Below are 14,043 nucleotides of genomic sequence, written 5' to 3'. Positions count from 1 at the left end.
AGTGTGGGGTGCTGTGTTCATGGAAATCTCAGATTTGTTGAGTTACCTTCTCTTTCCTCCTCTATCACCAGAGCTCAGGCTGAAGGCCGACAGCCAGCAGGGTGGCCAAATTCAGCTAGAGTCCTGCTTGTGAACTAGAGCACTTCTTCTGCCAAACAGGAAAGTCACCTCTTCCCTCTGCTCCCCACCTGCCCCAGCCATGACAACACGTGCCCTGCATGGAGTGGTTGGCTGCTTTTGGAGAAGTCCCACCGGGCAAGAGCCTGGGGATGTACTGGAGACAAGGGGCAGGAAGCAAAAACCTCCTAGGCAGTCACAAGCGCCCAGGCAGCAAGGGCAGGTTAAAGCACTCCTTTGCTAGTGGCAGTGGCATTAGTGGTACAGCTGTCTTGTGCTGGCTGCAGGGAGAAAAAGCCTCATTGTCCAGAAAGCCATCCTTCCTCTGTCATTACCTCCTCTAGGAAAGAAGGAGTTGGATAGCTCAAGACAGTGGCTGCGAGCAGGCTAAGAGCTGGGCTGCACTGCCAGTGATCCATGCAAACGTCCCATCTGCCTTGCCAGTTTCCCTTCTTTTGGCCCTTGCCAGATCCCTCCCTTTTCAAACAGAGCCTGCCAGGGTCCTCTGTATGGCTTTGAGTGCTCCCTCAAGGCCTCCATGTCCCTTTGACGTGCTCCCTGTTCTGGCAGTGCCCCTCTGGACTCCCACTCTTTGGTGCTTTAGGGCATCCCAGGGCCCTCCATGCACTGTTCACAGCTCTCCACAGTGCCTCCATGTGTGTTTTAGTGTTCCTGCAGCTTCTCACTGCCTTCTGGGGGACAACTGCTCTGCTGGAGTGTCTTTCAGTGTGTCCCAGGTGCCTTTGGTTTCATCACAGTGCTCACACTTGATTTTTGGTGCATCCCATGAGTCTTTGTCTGCCTCTTGGGGCACCGTAGGACCCCAGCACCATTCAGTGTGTCCGAGCAGCCTCTGAGTGCCTTTCAGCATGTCTCATTTTCTGGTCCATTCTTGGGGCCTCAGGGGCCATTTGGTGTGTGCCAGAGATTTCTGCCTAGTTTTTGATGATTCTTGGAGGCCTCGATCTGCTTTTCAGTACATCTCATGGGTCTTTGAGTTCATTTCCCCCATTGGGCTGCTGTCAATTTTTCAGTGCATCCCAAGGCTCCTTGAGTGAGCTCTGGTGCCCTGAAGGCCTCAGTGAATATCGGGGGCCTCCATGTGTCTCCATCTGTGTCTCAGCAGCTGGTTGGATCCCCTTCCTTCTCAGGGACGTGCAAAGATCCACTGCTCTAGACCACAAGCAGAGATGTCTGATTTTGTCTCGCGGCTGATGGTACCCATTGCCGGGAGAGGTGAACTGTGATGGGGCAGCGAGGCAGGGAGAGGTGGTGGCAGCCACATGTCCCCTGCTCTCCTGTGGCTGGGAAGGCTGAAACCAGGACATGAGTGGAGGATGGATGCACAAGTGGTAATGTGATGGGCAGGCAAAAAAAGCAAAGGAAAACAAGAAGTAGGGGATATAGTTAACTGCACTGTAGGAAAGGAAAATTAAAGCAGGAGGAAACAAAAAATCAGCTCTCAGAAACTGATAGTTTAGCCACAGATGTCTCATCTTTTACATATTCATCTGTATATATTATATAGAAAGAGATACAGGAATAGATGTGTGTGACTCCTTTCTCACTATTCCAGGAGTAGCTCTCTGAGTAGGTTAGCGCAAGGAAACAAATGAGCCGGAGTGAAGGACGAGGCGGGTTTTGTGGGCTTGCCCTGAGCCCTCACTTGCCCATCAGTGTGTGGGATCTCCTCAGGAAGCGTCAGCAAGTCGCAGAGACCCCTGAATGGAGGAGGGAGGCAGTTTGGGGGCCACATGCTGGACAACCATCGAACCCTCCTCCCTACTCAGCTCCCACAGGAGAGGTCTTTCACCCATTCGCACTGGGGAGCAGCTGCTTAAAACCCAGCGAAGGAACAGGGATCCTGTCTCAGCTCCTGTGGGTGCCTGATTTAGGGGTAGACATGACATCTTCTCGGCCATGGAAATATGGGCTAGCATTCAGGGCCTACTGTCACCTCCAGGCTCGCTGCCATGGGTCCCCAGCCCAGCACTCGGGGCTCTGCACAGCTCTGTGCTGCAGCTCTGTGGTGGCCCCTGTCCCAGGGTAGCCCAGGAAGAGCCCTTTGGAAAAGAGCAGGTTGGGGCAGGAGATTGGACTATCCTGCCCAGAGAGACATAATAGGACTCTGCAGACTGGCACATATGGCTGGAAACTCTGCATGAGGTTTGCAGGATGGGAATGTCTAAGACTGACTGTAAGGATGAGAGAGCTGGTCCTGTTCAGCCTGAAGAAGAGAAGGCTGAGAGGGGACCTGATCAGTGTCATAAACACCTTAAGAGGGAGTGAGGAGGATGCGGCCAGCCTCTTTCCAGTGGTGGCCAGCGATAGGACAAGAGGAAACAGCCACAAACTGAAGCACCAAAAGCTCCACAGGAACCTAAGGAAAAAATTCTAGACAGAGTGACAGAGCCCTGGAATAGGTTGCCAAGAGAGGTTGTGGAATCTCTTTCTCTGGAGATCTTCAAAACCCATTTGAACGCAATCCTGTGCCACATGCTCTAGGTGACTTTGTGTGTGCAGGGGGGTTGGGCTAGATGATCTCTAAAGGTCCCTTCCAACCTTAATAATTCTATGATTCTATGTCCCTGCCAGCAGAAATATCCTCCAGCTGGACTCATCACTATTCCCACACCCCAGAGGTCATGGGCTCTTGCAGGAGCACAGCCTGTCTCAGAGCCTGCTCTTCCCAAGATATTCCCCTTACCCACTGCTGGTTTGTGCTGCTTCACCTTCCCTGATCAGCTTTGGGGAGACATCCAACACCTGGGGAGGGAAACACAATCTCTGGGTCAAACTCCCACGTGGTTTTAATAAGAACAAATAGCAATGCATGGGATAAAAGTAGAGAAAAGATGAGAGAGGCAATGTCCAGCTCTTTCTGCTACTAGTGGCAGAAGGGAAAGCAGTCTTTGTCACTCATGACTCTCCAAGCTGCACAGACCTCTCTTCTGTCCCAGCTGCACCCAACCTCATGGTGGTGATGGGCTCTCTCAGACCTGGGTTCAGGGACAGTCTGGCACCAGGGTCCAGTCTCACAGCCTTGGTGTCCTCATGAGGATGTGCCAGGGATGCTCCTTCAGCATCATCATACGCTGTGTCTGCGAAGGGAAAGGATGGGGCTGCTCTGATTGCCCTGGGGGCTCCATCACATCCCCAGCAGCGCACGTTCCCCACTGCAAGCAGCAAGGCCAGTGCATTGCAGTCTGCCCCACACACATGCCCTTCCTGGGCTGTGAATCCCCTTCCTCCCTGTCTCTCACTGCCTGAGACCTTCAGTCCCCTAATCCCACCCCCGTCTCCTCACCAGGAAAACTCCTAAGGCAGGTACCCTCCCCATGCCAGGAGGCCGGGCTCTCAGGCTGCTGCCACTCTCCTGGCACTGGGGACAGCACCCCAGGAGCCAGCAGCTGCATTTCCCTCTCATTTCTCTGTGCCTCCTCAAGCCATTCACCGTCCTCTGCTTCCCTGGGCGCTTCCCAGTCTTGCTGGCTAGGAACACGATCCTTCCCAGGGTCAGGTACTTCTCTGGCATCGTCATAGCCTTCCGCTGGGTCACCTGTGGGCAGGACAGGGACCTCTGAAACGAGAGAGGAGCTGGTGATGACAGGAGCCCTCCCACAAAGCAGAGGAAGGAAGGACATGAAGGAACAAAGGGCAGAGACACTGGTGTTGGTAGGGCCACAGAAGATCCAGCATCCTGGATCCAGGATTATGGGAGTGTGTGTGAGGCAGTGGGGTGCCCTCTCCCCCTGCCACAGGGATAGCAGAGCTGGAGTCTGTACTGGGGCAAGGGATTCCCTGGGACAAACTCAGAGCCTGATGGAGGCAGGGACAAGTTGAGCCCAAGAAAGCCCCATTCAGGCACCCAGCTCAGTGGGGCATATCTAATTCTTGCCCACACTGCAGAACTCCAGAGTCATTCCTGAAGGCAATTCCTCCCCATCCCAATGGTGACACTCAGTGACACAGCTATGGGGAGGAGAGACCAACCTTTCCCCTGCCTCCCTGCCCATTACCTGGTGCTGACTCAGGACGTTCCTCACTGTCCCTGGGCTCGGGCTGCAGCTTGGTCAGGGAACCCTCTGAAGAGGAACCTGGCAAGAGGAGCAGCGAATGCTATCGGGGTGAGCCCTGCTGACCCTGCCAATTGTCAGCCCTGCTGGGGATGGGGACCCACCTAGCAGGGACTGTGTGGGGAGGACAGCCCAGGGCTTGTCCTGCTCCCATGGGACAAATCCCATCTCCAAGGGCCTTTCAGAGCTGCCCTGGCCACCCCCTTCCCTTACCCAACAGGTACAACCGATAGGGGCAGCAGGGCAGGCAGGGAGGAGCTGTGCCCCTGGGCTGGGATGGGCAGAGCAGGTTGGAAGGAAGCTCCTTGCCTGAGCCCAGCACTGGGCTGCTCTCCTGAAAGAACCCGTGACCCCAGCACTGAGGGGACAACTGGCCCGAGGGCTGCAACGGTCCCATCGTGGGTTAGGGCCAGTGAAAAGGGCCCTGCCACGTGCTCTGTTCCAGAACCAACCACACAGACCTGGAGGACCAAACCTCCCCTGCTTCTCCCACACTTGGCTGTAGTCGATCTCCTGGTATATGGCCTCAGAGAAGGGCTCCAGAGATCTCCTGGAGGCTGAGGACATGGGCAAGATCAGCACAGGCACATGGAGAGAGAAGGACCCCGATGTGGGCACTAAGCCCTGCCACCCAAGCCAGACGAGCACTGAGCCCACAGCCCAGACACACTGCTCTGCCCAGGTACTACAGTCAGATCCCCAGTGACAGCAACGCCCCTGTGGAGATGGTCTGGGGCAATGTCAACTCATGCTCTCTCTTCAGAGACAGCCCCCATGTCCCTTTCGGCTCCAAGTCAGTCCCTGCTCTGACCAGGGAGCAGCTCCCATAGCACCTCTCCCCAGGGAGCTTCTCACTCTCTGCCAGACTGGTCCATAAAATGATCCTGCCCTGACATGGGTGAACAGGGCAGGACAGAGGAAGCAGCCCAGGGACCGACTCCCACTCTGAGAGACCCCCTGCCCTGAGCTCCTCTTGGCACTGCTCCTGCCCCACAGCCTCCCCTAGCACTGTTCAGAGCGTAGCCAGCAGCGTCGCTGGACGTCTCCTGCTGGTCCCATCTCTCCCAGTCCCTCGCTGCCTTTTCGCTCCTCCCCCATCACCATCTCCTCCTGCATCAGCTCTCCCATAGCTCCTGCTTGCGGGTGTCCCACAAACAGTGAAGGAATAGGGAATAAGGCAGGAGGTAGCACCCCCACCCCAGCCCCTCTGTGCCCTCACACACACCCCACAGCCCCCACAGGGCTGCCAAGAGGCATCATCCACCCTGGCACTGCTGGGGAAGGACCCACCTCTGTGCTGAGCCCTGGCTCTTCGCACTTGCCCTGCCAGGAGGGCCAGGAGCAGGCAGAGCAGGGCCCCCAGGATGATGCAGATGACAACAGGCACGGAGACTCCTCCGCTTTCCCTCTCCTGCCTCTGGGTGAGATCTGCATGGGTAGTGACATGGACGAGGCAGACCCTTGCCTGGGGCACATTGGGGCCCAGGGACACCCCAGTCTCGACCCCACTCTGAGAGACATCGCACATGGCAGGGCTGGGGGGCCCTGTACTGGCATCTCTCACACTGCTGGGTGACTCACAACCCTCCGCAAATCCACCCGCTCCCACCCCTGGGCCTCCTCTCTGAGGCCCTGCATCCCAGCACAGGGCCCCTTCCTTTGGGCTGCAGGTCACAGCCTGGCCCCAAGGAGACCCAACACAGGGAGGAGGACAGGTTACCTGCTTGCGGGGCTGCTGTTGTCATCCTGGGTGCAGCTGCAGAGCAGGGAGAGAGATAAGGCTGTGCCTGTGCATGTCCCCTCCAAGTGCCATCAGAACAGTCCTTCCCTGGGTGCCCATGACAGGCCCTGGGCTCTCTGCTCTGGGTCATGGGGAGGACAGCACGGACAGCCCAGGACAGGCATTCAGGGGGCTGCAGAACCCCACAGGAAAAGTCATGAGGACACCCTGCCCCATAACAGCTGTTCCCCACCAGGCACCCAACCTCTGCAGGGACATCCCCTGCTCTGAGGAGTCTGGGGCCCTGTGAGGGCCCAGCTGGGATAACATGTCCCCAAACAAGGGGACCAAGCACTGCCACTCACCGGAACAATTCACAGCAGCATCTTCCTTGTGCTGGCAGGCACCACTGTTGCCACACTGCACCGTGCAGTCCCAGAGAGACCGCTCTGTCCCTCTGCACTTCACTTGCTGCAGCCAGATGGGACCCGTCCCCTCCCCAAACGCAGCCTCCCCCAGGGCAGACACGGCAGGGCCACAACCCAGCTGCCTGCAGGCCACCTCAGCATCCTTCATGTCCCAGGAGTCGTCACACACCGTCCCCCAGGCGCCGTGGTGCCAAACCTCCACTCTGCCCGAGCAGCCGTCCTCTCCTCCCACGACACGAATCTTCTCCATCTCTGGAAAACACAGAACCCTCCATGTCATTGGGGTAGTTGGGAGGGTCTGGTCAGGTGAGAAGGGCACAGGGAGCAGCAGTTACCTGTGCAGCTCGTAGAGTTGGGGCACTCGGCTGCTAGAGCTGGAGGTGTTTCTGATTGTCTCGCTGTAGAAGGAAACACTACAGTGAAGGAAGGGGCTGCTTTATCATAGAATGAATCATAGAATGCTCAAGGTTGGAAGGGACCTTTAGAGGTCATCTAGTCCAACCCCCCTGCACACGCAGGGTCACCTAGAGCCCGTTGCACAGGACTGCATCCAAGCGGGTTTTGAAGATCTCCAGAGAAGGAGACTCCACAACCTCTCTGGGCTGCCTGTTCCAGCGCTCTGTTATGGGGGTCATGTGGACAGGATCAGGACTGACCTGTGCTTGAACCTCCCAGCACCTCCCCCTGCTCATGGACAAAGGTGAACCCCCCTGATAATGCCGTGTGTAACAGTGCTGGACTCCAGGGTTACCCTGGCTGCTCATCCCAAAAGGTTTCCTGGTTAGCAGAGGAGCAGGAGCATGTCCCCAGGGGGAGGCTGTTTCCAAGCTCTGATGCCAGCAATGCCCTGGGCACACCCTGGTTCCTACATAACCTTGAGCCACCAGCACCGCATTCTCGCTCCCCCTTCCCATTCCCTCAGCAAACCACGGCCATGAGTGGAATGCTCTGCATGGACTTCCCAAGCTAAAAGGTGATTGTCCGGGCCCCGTCTATTCACAACAGAGATCAACAGGCACCTCCAAGAGGTGTCCAAGGTGCGGTAGAGGAGATCACCAAGGTGAGGTGGAGGCTGCATGTGCCTCTTCCCCTCGTTGGCCATGTGGGTAGCTCAGGGCAGCTGCTGCTCATGGATATGTTGTATTTGTGTCACTGACAGCAGAATGATTTGATACGGAAAGTAAAAGCCACTCCAGACCCCTTCTCAACATTGTGCCTTGCTGAACAGGGAGCAAGACCTACTGTGAGCTTTGCACCCACATGGCTCCAGCATTACCATTGCAGGTGATGTGGGTCTCTTCTCGTTGGTCATCACAGGACTGTGGGTTCCAGGGATCCGAGGGGCACTGCCAAAAGGAGCTGTTCCTCTTCCCACACTCAACATGATCCAGCCATGTATGGCCAGATACCTTCCTATATGGCAGGTCTGTTTCAAGGAATCCTCCATCTCCACAGCCCAGCTGTTTGCACACCAGAGACACAGTGCTCGAAGTCATCAAGTTGGAGCAAACACTCCCCCATGACCCGTTGTAGAAAACCTGCAGGCGCCCAGAGCAGCCATCACTGTTCTCCAGCCTCAAGGCCACAAACTCTGGAAGGAAAAACACAAAGCTGGGGGGAACAAGACGGTCCTGGAGTGAGCAGAGATAAACATAACAATAATTCCTTAGGGCATTCTATGGCATCCATGAATAGGGAGGATTATTCTAAGAATCATAGAATGCTTAAGGTTGGAAGGGACCTTTAGAGGTCATCTAGTCCAATCCCCCTGCACACACATCCCCCTGCATGTGACACAGGACTGCATCCACATAGGTTTTGATGCTCTGTCACCCTCATTGTCAATAATTTTTTCCTTAAGTTTCTGTGGAACTTTTGATGCTTTAGTTTTTGGCCATTTCCTCTAGTTCTACCAGTGGCCACCACTGAAAAGAGGCCAGCACCATCCTCCTCACTGCCTCCCTTGTATACACTGATCAGGTCTCCTCTCAGCCTTCTCTTCTCCATGCTGAACAGGTCCAGCTCCATCAGAATCTTCTCATAGGGCAGATGTTCCAGGCCCCTGGTTATCCTTGTAGCCCTGTGCTGGACTCTCTCCAGCAGCTCCACATCCCTCGTACTGTGTGGCCCAGAACTGGACACAATACTCCAGATGTGGCCTCCTCACGGCTGAGCAGAGGGACAGGATCACCTCCCTCGACCTGCTGGAGACGCTCTTCTTAATGCACTCCAGGATCCCATTAGCTTTCTTGGCCATGAAGGAACACTGCTGCCTCATGGTCAACTTGTCGCCCACCATGACACCCAGGTCCCTCTCTGCAGAGTTGCCTTCCAGAAGGTCGGTCCCCAGCCTGTGTCTGGGGTTATTCCTCCCCAGGTGTGGAACCTTGCACTTGGCCTTGTTGAATTTCATGAGATTTCTCACCGCCCAGTTGTCCAGTCTGTCCAGGCCCCTCTGGATGGCAGCGCAGCCCTCTGGGGTATCAGCTGCTCCTCCCAGTTTTGTATCATCAGCAAACTTGCTGAGGGAGCACTCTGTGCCTTCATCCAGGTATTGATGAATAAATTGAACAGGGCTGGACCAACGACTGACCCCTGGGGGACACCGCTAGCTACAGGCCTCCAACTAGAGTCTGCGCCACTGATCACCACTCTCTGGGCCCTGCCATCCAGCCAGTTCCTAATCCACCTCACTGTCCATTCATCTATCCCACACTTCTGGAGCTTGCCCAGGAGGATGTTGTGAGGGATGGTGTCAAAAGCCTTGGTGAAGTCGAGATAGATGGCTCTTCCCTCATCCATCCAGCTAGCCATTCCATCATAGAAGGCTATCAGGTTAGTCAAGCATGATTTCCCCTTGGTAAATCTATGCTGACTACTCTTGAGCACCTTCTTGCCCTCCACGTGGCCCCCGTGCCTCCACCAAGAAGCAGGGAATCTTCTAGACATCCCAGGGCTCAGATAGTCAGCGGGCACTGCCAGCAAGGCACTGTTTTACCAAGGGAGCAGAGAGAAGAACCCAATGTGCAGCACTACCCTCCCCCCTGACCTGTGGGGACACCTGTGCTCTCCCTATAGCCCTGAGCAGGTCCTGTGGGGACTGTGCATGGGTGTCCCCAGGACCAGGCAGGAAGGGGGCTCAGGGCAGTCGGGGCACTTCCACCATGTCCAGCTTCTCCCTCGTCCCCTCCTCATGAAGCACCAGACTCCCACCTTGGCTGCCCGCACAGACCTGAGCAGATGACTCCTGCATCCTCTTTGTGCCTGCAGTTGTGCTGCCCCCAAGGCCTGGCCGGGCATTCCCAGAGAGCAGCTTCATCCCCGGAGCAGTTCACATCATCCAGCCAGATCTGCCCAGAGCCTTCCCCATAATGAGCAGAGCCGGTGAAATTCACAGCCACCCCGCAGCCCAGCTGGCGGCAAACAACGGTGGCATCCAGCAGGTCCCAGGAGTCATCACAGACGGTCCCCCAGGTGCCGTTGTAGTAGATCTCCACTCTCCCAGCACAGCGCCCTGCCCTGTGCACCAGCCGCACCTGCCGGCTCCCTGCACCCAGGAGAAACCCGGCTATCAGGGGCTCGCAGCCCTGGGGAGCACAGCACATTGGGGACCGTCAGAGCAACTCACCTGAGCAAACCACCCCCACGTCCTCGGCAATTCCTGCAGGTGCTGCCGCAGGCAGGGAGGTGTTGCAGAGGGTCAGGTGAGTCTCCTTCCCTGCACACTGGACCCTTCTCAGCCCCACGGGGCCCGTCCCTCGCTCAGGCTTCGGCGGGTTGTAGGCTTGCTCTGCCTCTCCGCACTGGAGCTGCCGGCACACCACGCTGGCATCGTTCAGGTCCCACTGGTCATCCAGGACTCGGACCCATGTCCCATTCAGGGGCATCTCCACTCGCCCGTCACAGCGGCTCCCTCCACCTACCAGACGCAGGGATCCAGAGAGTCCTGCTCAGAGAGAGGGGAAATGTTCTGCACGCTGCCTTGATTCCTTTTCTCATGCCCTTGGACATCCTGGAGCTCACCTATCCATATCCAGCTCATAGTGAGGAGCTCAAGGAGGGGAGTGCTCCAAGGGATTTTGTTTTCCAGGCCCTAAACCTTGCTGAGCTCTAATATTATCTCAGTGATGGAAATGGGAAAGCATTGGAGGTCAAGCCAAATCCCTGAGCCACGAGATATGTCCTTATTGATGAATCTGGAGCAGCTTCAGCAGCAGGAAGTGGTGGCCTGTACCACCTGGGTGCATGGAGGCCTGGGTGACAGGGTGAGCAGCAGCCTTGCTCCATCTTCAAGCTGGGACTGGCTCCTGCTGGGACAGCTCTGCCCTTCTACATCCCTAGGGATCTGGGACATGGAGCTTGTGTCCTTAGCAAGAACCAGAGGGATGAGGGCCTTCTTTACAAAACAGGAAAAGTTTGAGGTTTATACTGACAAGGAGCAAGGGCAAATCCTAGCCCCAAGGTGCTGCTCAGCCTCAGGAATTGCTCCTGCTGGGCACACTCATGGCAGTCCCTGCAGGCTGTTGGATCAGGGTCTGGTCTGGGATGGGGGTATGGGCTGCAGGAGGGAGCAGAGGATCTTTCACAGCTGCAGGGAGTGGAGCTGTGTCCCGCAGTTCCCTCCTGGCCCTGTGCCCCAGGAGACAACAGAGGAGCCCAGGCCTGCAGGTGGCCCCAAGGCCTGAGCTAGATGCCCTGGAACAGCAGAGATGCCGGCTCCCTGCTCAGCTGTCATCTCCCCCAAGGAAATATGCTCTGAAAGAGCTGGCAAAGCTCTCTGAATCCCTCCATGGGAACCCATAGTTTCTCTAGCAGGAAATTCAGTTTGTCACTATCAGATACTCCCCTGTTTTGTGTTTCCAAGTCACACAAAAGGGGCAAAATGAATTAATCCATTTTTCCTCAACTCACCTGAGCAAAAAACACCAGCATTGTTGTCAGGCAAGCATGGGGACACCCCAAGAGCAGTCACAGGGCACTGTCCCAAATGGGATTCGGTCCCATTACAGTGGAAAGTGTCTCTCCAGACAGGGCCTGTTCCTCTCCCAAAGTGCCCTCCTGCAGGAATGGACTCAGCAAATCCACAGTTGAGCTGATGACAGAGACCATGAGCGTCGGAGATGTCCCAGCCAGAGTCACAGAGGGTTCCCCAGATCCCCTCCACTTCGATCTCCACTCGCCCTGAACATGCCGTGCTGCCATTCACGAGCCTGAATCCTGTGTACTCTGGGGAAAGAGGAAGGAAAGTGAGGATGGCTTTGTGCTCTTGCACCCTCAGGTGCTGGAGGAGATGCCAAGGGGATAGCAGCCCTTTCTGCTCCTTCCACATCATTTTAAGATTACAGACAACAACTCCACCTCACTTCCCTGCTCCCTGTTTCTTAGCACATAGCTTATGGGTGGCATTTCACACTGCCTCCCTGAATGCTCACGTGTGCAGGTGACACCAGCGTGGTTGGCATGGCTGCAGGTCTGGTTGCTGAGGGACCTCCTGGGGCAGGAGGAGAGGAAGGGCTCATTCCCCACACACTGCAGCTCTCCATCCCAAATGGGACCGACCCCCTCTCCAAAGTGAGTTCCCCCACGGATGGGCAGCGCAGTGCCACACTGCAACTCCCTGCAGATAACGCCAGCAGCTTTCACATCAAAGTGTGAGTCACAGACTGTTTTCCACTGGTCTGCATCTCTGATCTCCACACGTCCGTAACAGGGGCTATTTCCTCCAACCAGCCGAACAAATCCTGGGGAAAAAAAAAATTAAAAAGCCCACAATGACAGGGAGTTTCCACAAGCTTCTGGCAGTTACATACCATGGCAGCCACATTCACAGGATCCCATTAACGTCAAACAGCAGCTCTCAATAGGTTCTGATGACACAAACCCTTCAAGATCCTCTGCACCTCCTCTCACACCCACACAGTGCTCTGGAGCTTGTCTCAATCACATACCCATAGCCACAGGCACTGCTCAGGGAAATGCTGCTGCCCCACAGGCTGCCCCACTGCTTGGCACAGATCCCCAGCACCACGGCCCTAATGGTTGCTGCAGCCTGTTCAGCCATGCAGAGCTCAGAGACAGCCTGGGGAATTGCCTTGGAACAGCCCAAAATGCTCCCTGTTCCCAGGGTGTCCTGCGCTGTCAGAGGGGTCTGTGACACGGACCCAGCAGGACCAGCCTGAGCCTGTGGTGACGTGGGAGGGAGCAGACAATGGCCCCACAGACACCAACCCAGAGCTCGTGGGGGGCTGGTCCTTACGGGGTGGCCCTGGACAAGGGGTGCCCTGCTCATCCCCCTGCTTCTCTGCCCCAGGCCCTGCTCTTGTCCCCTCTGAAAAGCCACTTTGGGTCAGCCAAGGCACTCCTGTCTGTGAGGAAAATGACTGCAGGAGCCTCAGACACCTTGTACCATTTCCCCAGCCATGGGGTGCGGAGCAAGTCATCCTGAGGTCTGGAGCACAGGGACACCCAGCACTGCCAGGAATATCCTGGCAGAACCTGAGGAGATTGATGGAGACCTAGAACCTGTAGAGCAGGGTGAGGGATTCATTTCTCAGCCTGAGGCACCACTTGAGGGTGGGCTGAGCCCCCAGGATCCTGATGGGGTCTGTGCACCCCGTGGTGGGCTCACCTGGGACTTTCCCCAGGGACAGCAGCAGCAGAAGCTGCAGTAGTACAGTGGAAGTGGCAATGTCAGGGTCTGAGCTGGTACCCACGCACTGCTCCTTCAAAGCACAGCCTGGTACTCCCCTAATCCCAGGCCCCACTCCAGAGGTGAGGAACTGGATGACTCCTTACCTGAACAAACAACTCCGGCGTCAAAAGCATGACCGCAGTAGTGGTTATCCCAACCACCATGTGTGCACTCAGACAAAGCAGTCTCGGTGCCTTGACAGCCTACAGTGTCCAGCCAAATCTGGCCAGATCCTGGCCCAAAATATCCATATGGAGGGACACGGAGAGGAAATCCACAGCCAAGCTGCTTACAAACTACAGCAGCATCTTGTATGTTCCAAAAAGCACCACACACAGTACCCCATTGGCCCTGGCGTTTCACCGCCACTCTCCCAGCACAGCGGCTGTCTCCATCCTCCAGCCTCACCTCCACAGCACCTTCAAACATAGACACAGGGTCGGTTAGGAGGGTACTGAGCCCCAGCACAGTGACTGTGTAGGGTCCTAGGGCTGAGTCCCAGTCCCTGGGGTGTGAGACATCTCCCCTCTGCACTCTTGGGATGCTCACAGACCCGTTTCCTTTACCCCGATCCACCATGGGTACCACTCAAATGCACCCACCACCTGCAGGGCTTTATGGGTCCCCAGGGAGCATTGAGATGATCCCCATCTTCCATTCCAACCCTCATTCCCTCCTCAATTACAGGGGAGAGCTCACTCTTAGCCCACACTTACTCAGCCCTTACCCCAGCACAGTCGCACCCAGACGAGCAGCCACAGCACCCAAGAGGTACAGAGTCCTTTTGCCTCCATCTGCAGCCTCCTGCCCTGATGGCACTGCCCTGATGCACCCTCTCCCTGCCACAGATCCTGGGGACTTGTGCAGGACAACAAACATGGGAGGCCAATATATATCTGCAGGTGCCGGCCCAGCTCCCGGACGAGCCAATCGAAGCAGCAGGCACCATTTTAGACATTATCGGGAGTTATCTCCCTTCTGTCACAGCCCAGCCCTCCAATGAACTTCTCG

At 56.3% G+C, this 14,043-nt stretch overlaps 1 protein-coding gene across 1 annotated transcript; it reads right to left on the bottom strand.

The window, feature by feature from the left end:
• Positions 1-3,036: 3,036 nt before the first annotated feature.
• Positions 3,037-13,826, bottom strand: LOC148593297 (antigen WC1.1-like). Its single transcript, XM_088531472.1, has 15 exons — positions 13,760-13,826; positions 13,137-13,451; positions 11,774-12,082; positions 11,253-11,567; positions 9,970-10,287; positions 9,574-9,888; positions 7,618-7,932; positions 6,677-6,739; positions 6,279-6,593; positions 5,914-5,949; positions 5,484-5,621; positions 4,655-4,750; positions 4,137-4,214; positions 3,533-3,697; positions 3,037-3,269 (listed from the first exon to the last, which is right to left on the bottom strand). The coding sequence occupies exons 1-15, from the start codon at positions 13,824-13,826 to the stop codon at positions 3,037-3,039; spliced, it is 3,078 nt and encodes a 1,025-aa protein (XP_088387598.1).
• Positions 13,827-14,043: the final 217 nt, after the last annotated feature.

Source organism: Tinamus guttatus, unplaced genomic scaffold, assembly GCF_059628265.1.
Source record: "Tinamus guttatus ecotype Peru unplaced genomic scaffold, ASM5962826v1 Tinamus_guttatus_pri_ptg000420l, whole genome shotgun sequence".
In the NCBI taxonomy this organism is placed as follows: Eukaryota; Metazoa; Chordata; class Aves; order Tinamiformes; family Tinamidae; genus Tinamus; species Tinamus guttatus.
This window is presented reverse-complemented; position numbering and strand designations above follow the sequence as displayed.

Coding starts and splice junctions, on each gene's coding strand:
- LOC148593297 (XM_088531472.1), bottom strand. CDS start 13,826: ATGGAGGCAAAAGGACTCTGTACCTCTTGGGTGCTGTGGCTGCTCGTC. Junction 6,740..7,617: donor GACCCACATCACCTGCAATG/GTAATGCTGGAG, acceptor TTCCTTCTACAG/CGAGACAATCAGAAACACCT. Junction 4,215..4,654: donor GGGGAGGTTTGGTCCTCCAG/GTCTGTGTGGTT, acceptor TCCTCTTGCCAG/GTTCCTCTTCAGAGGGTTCC.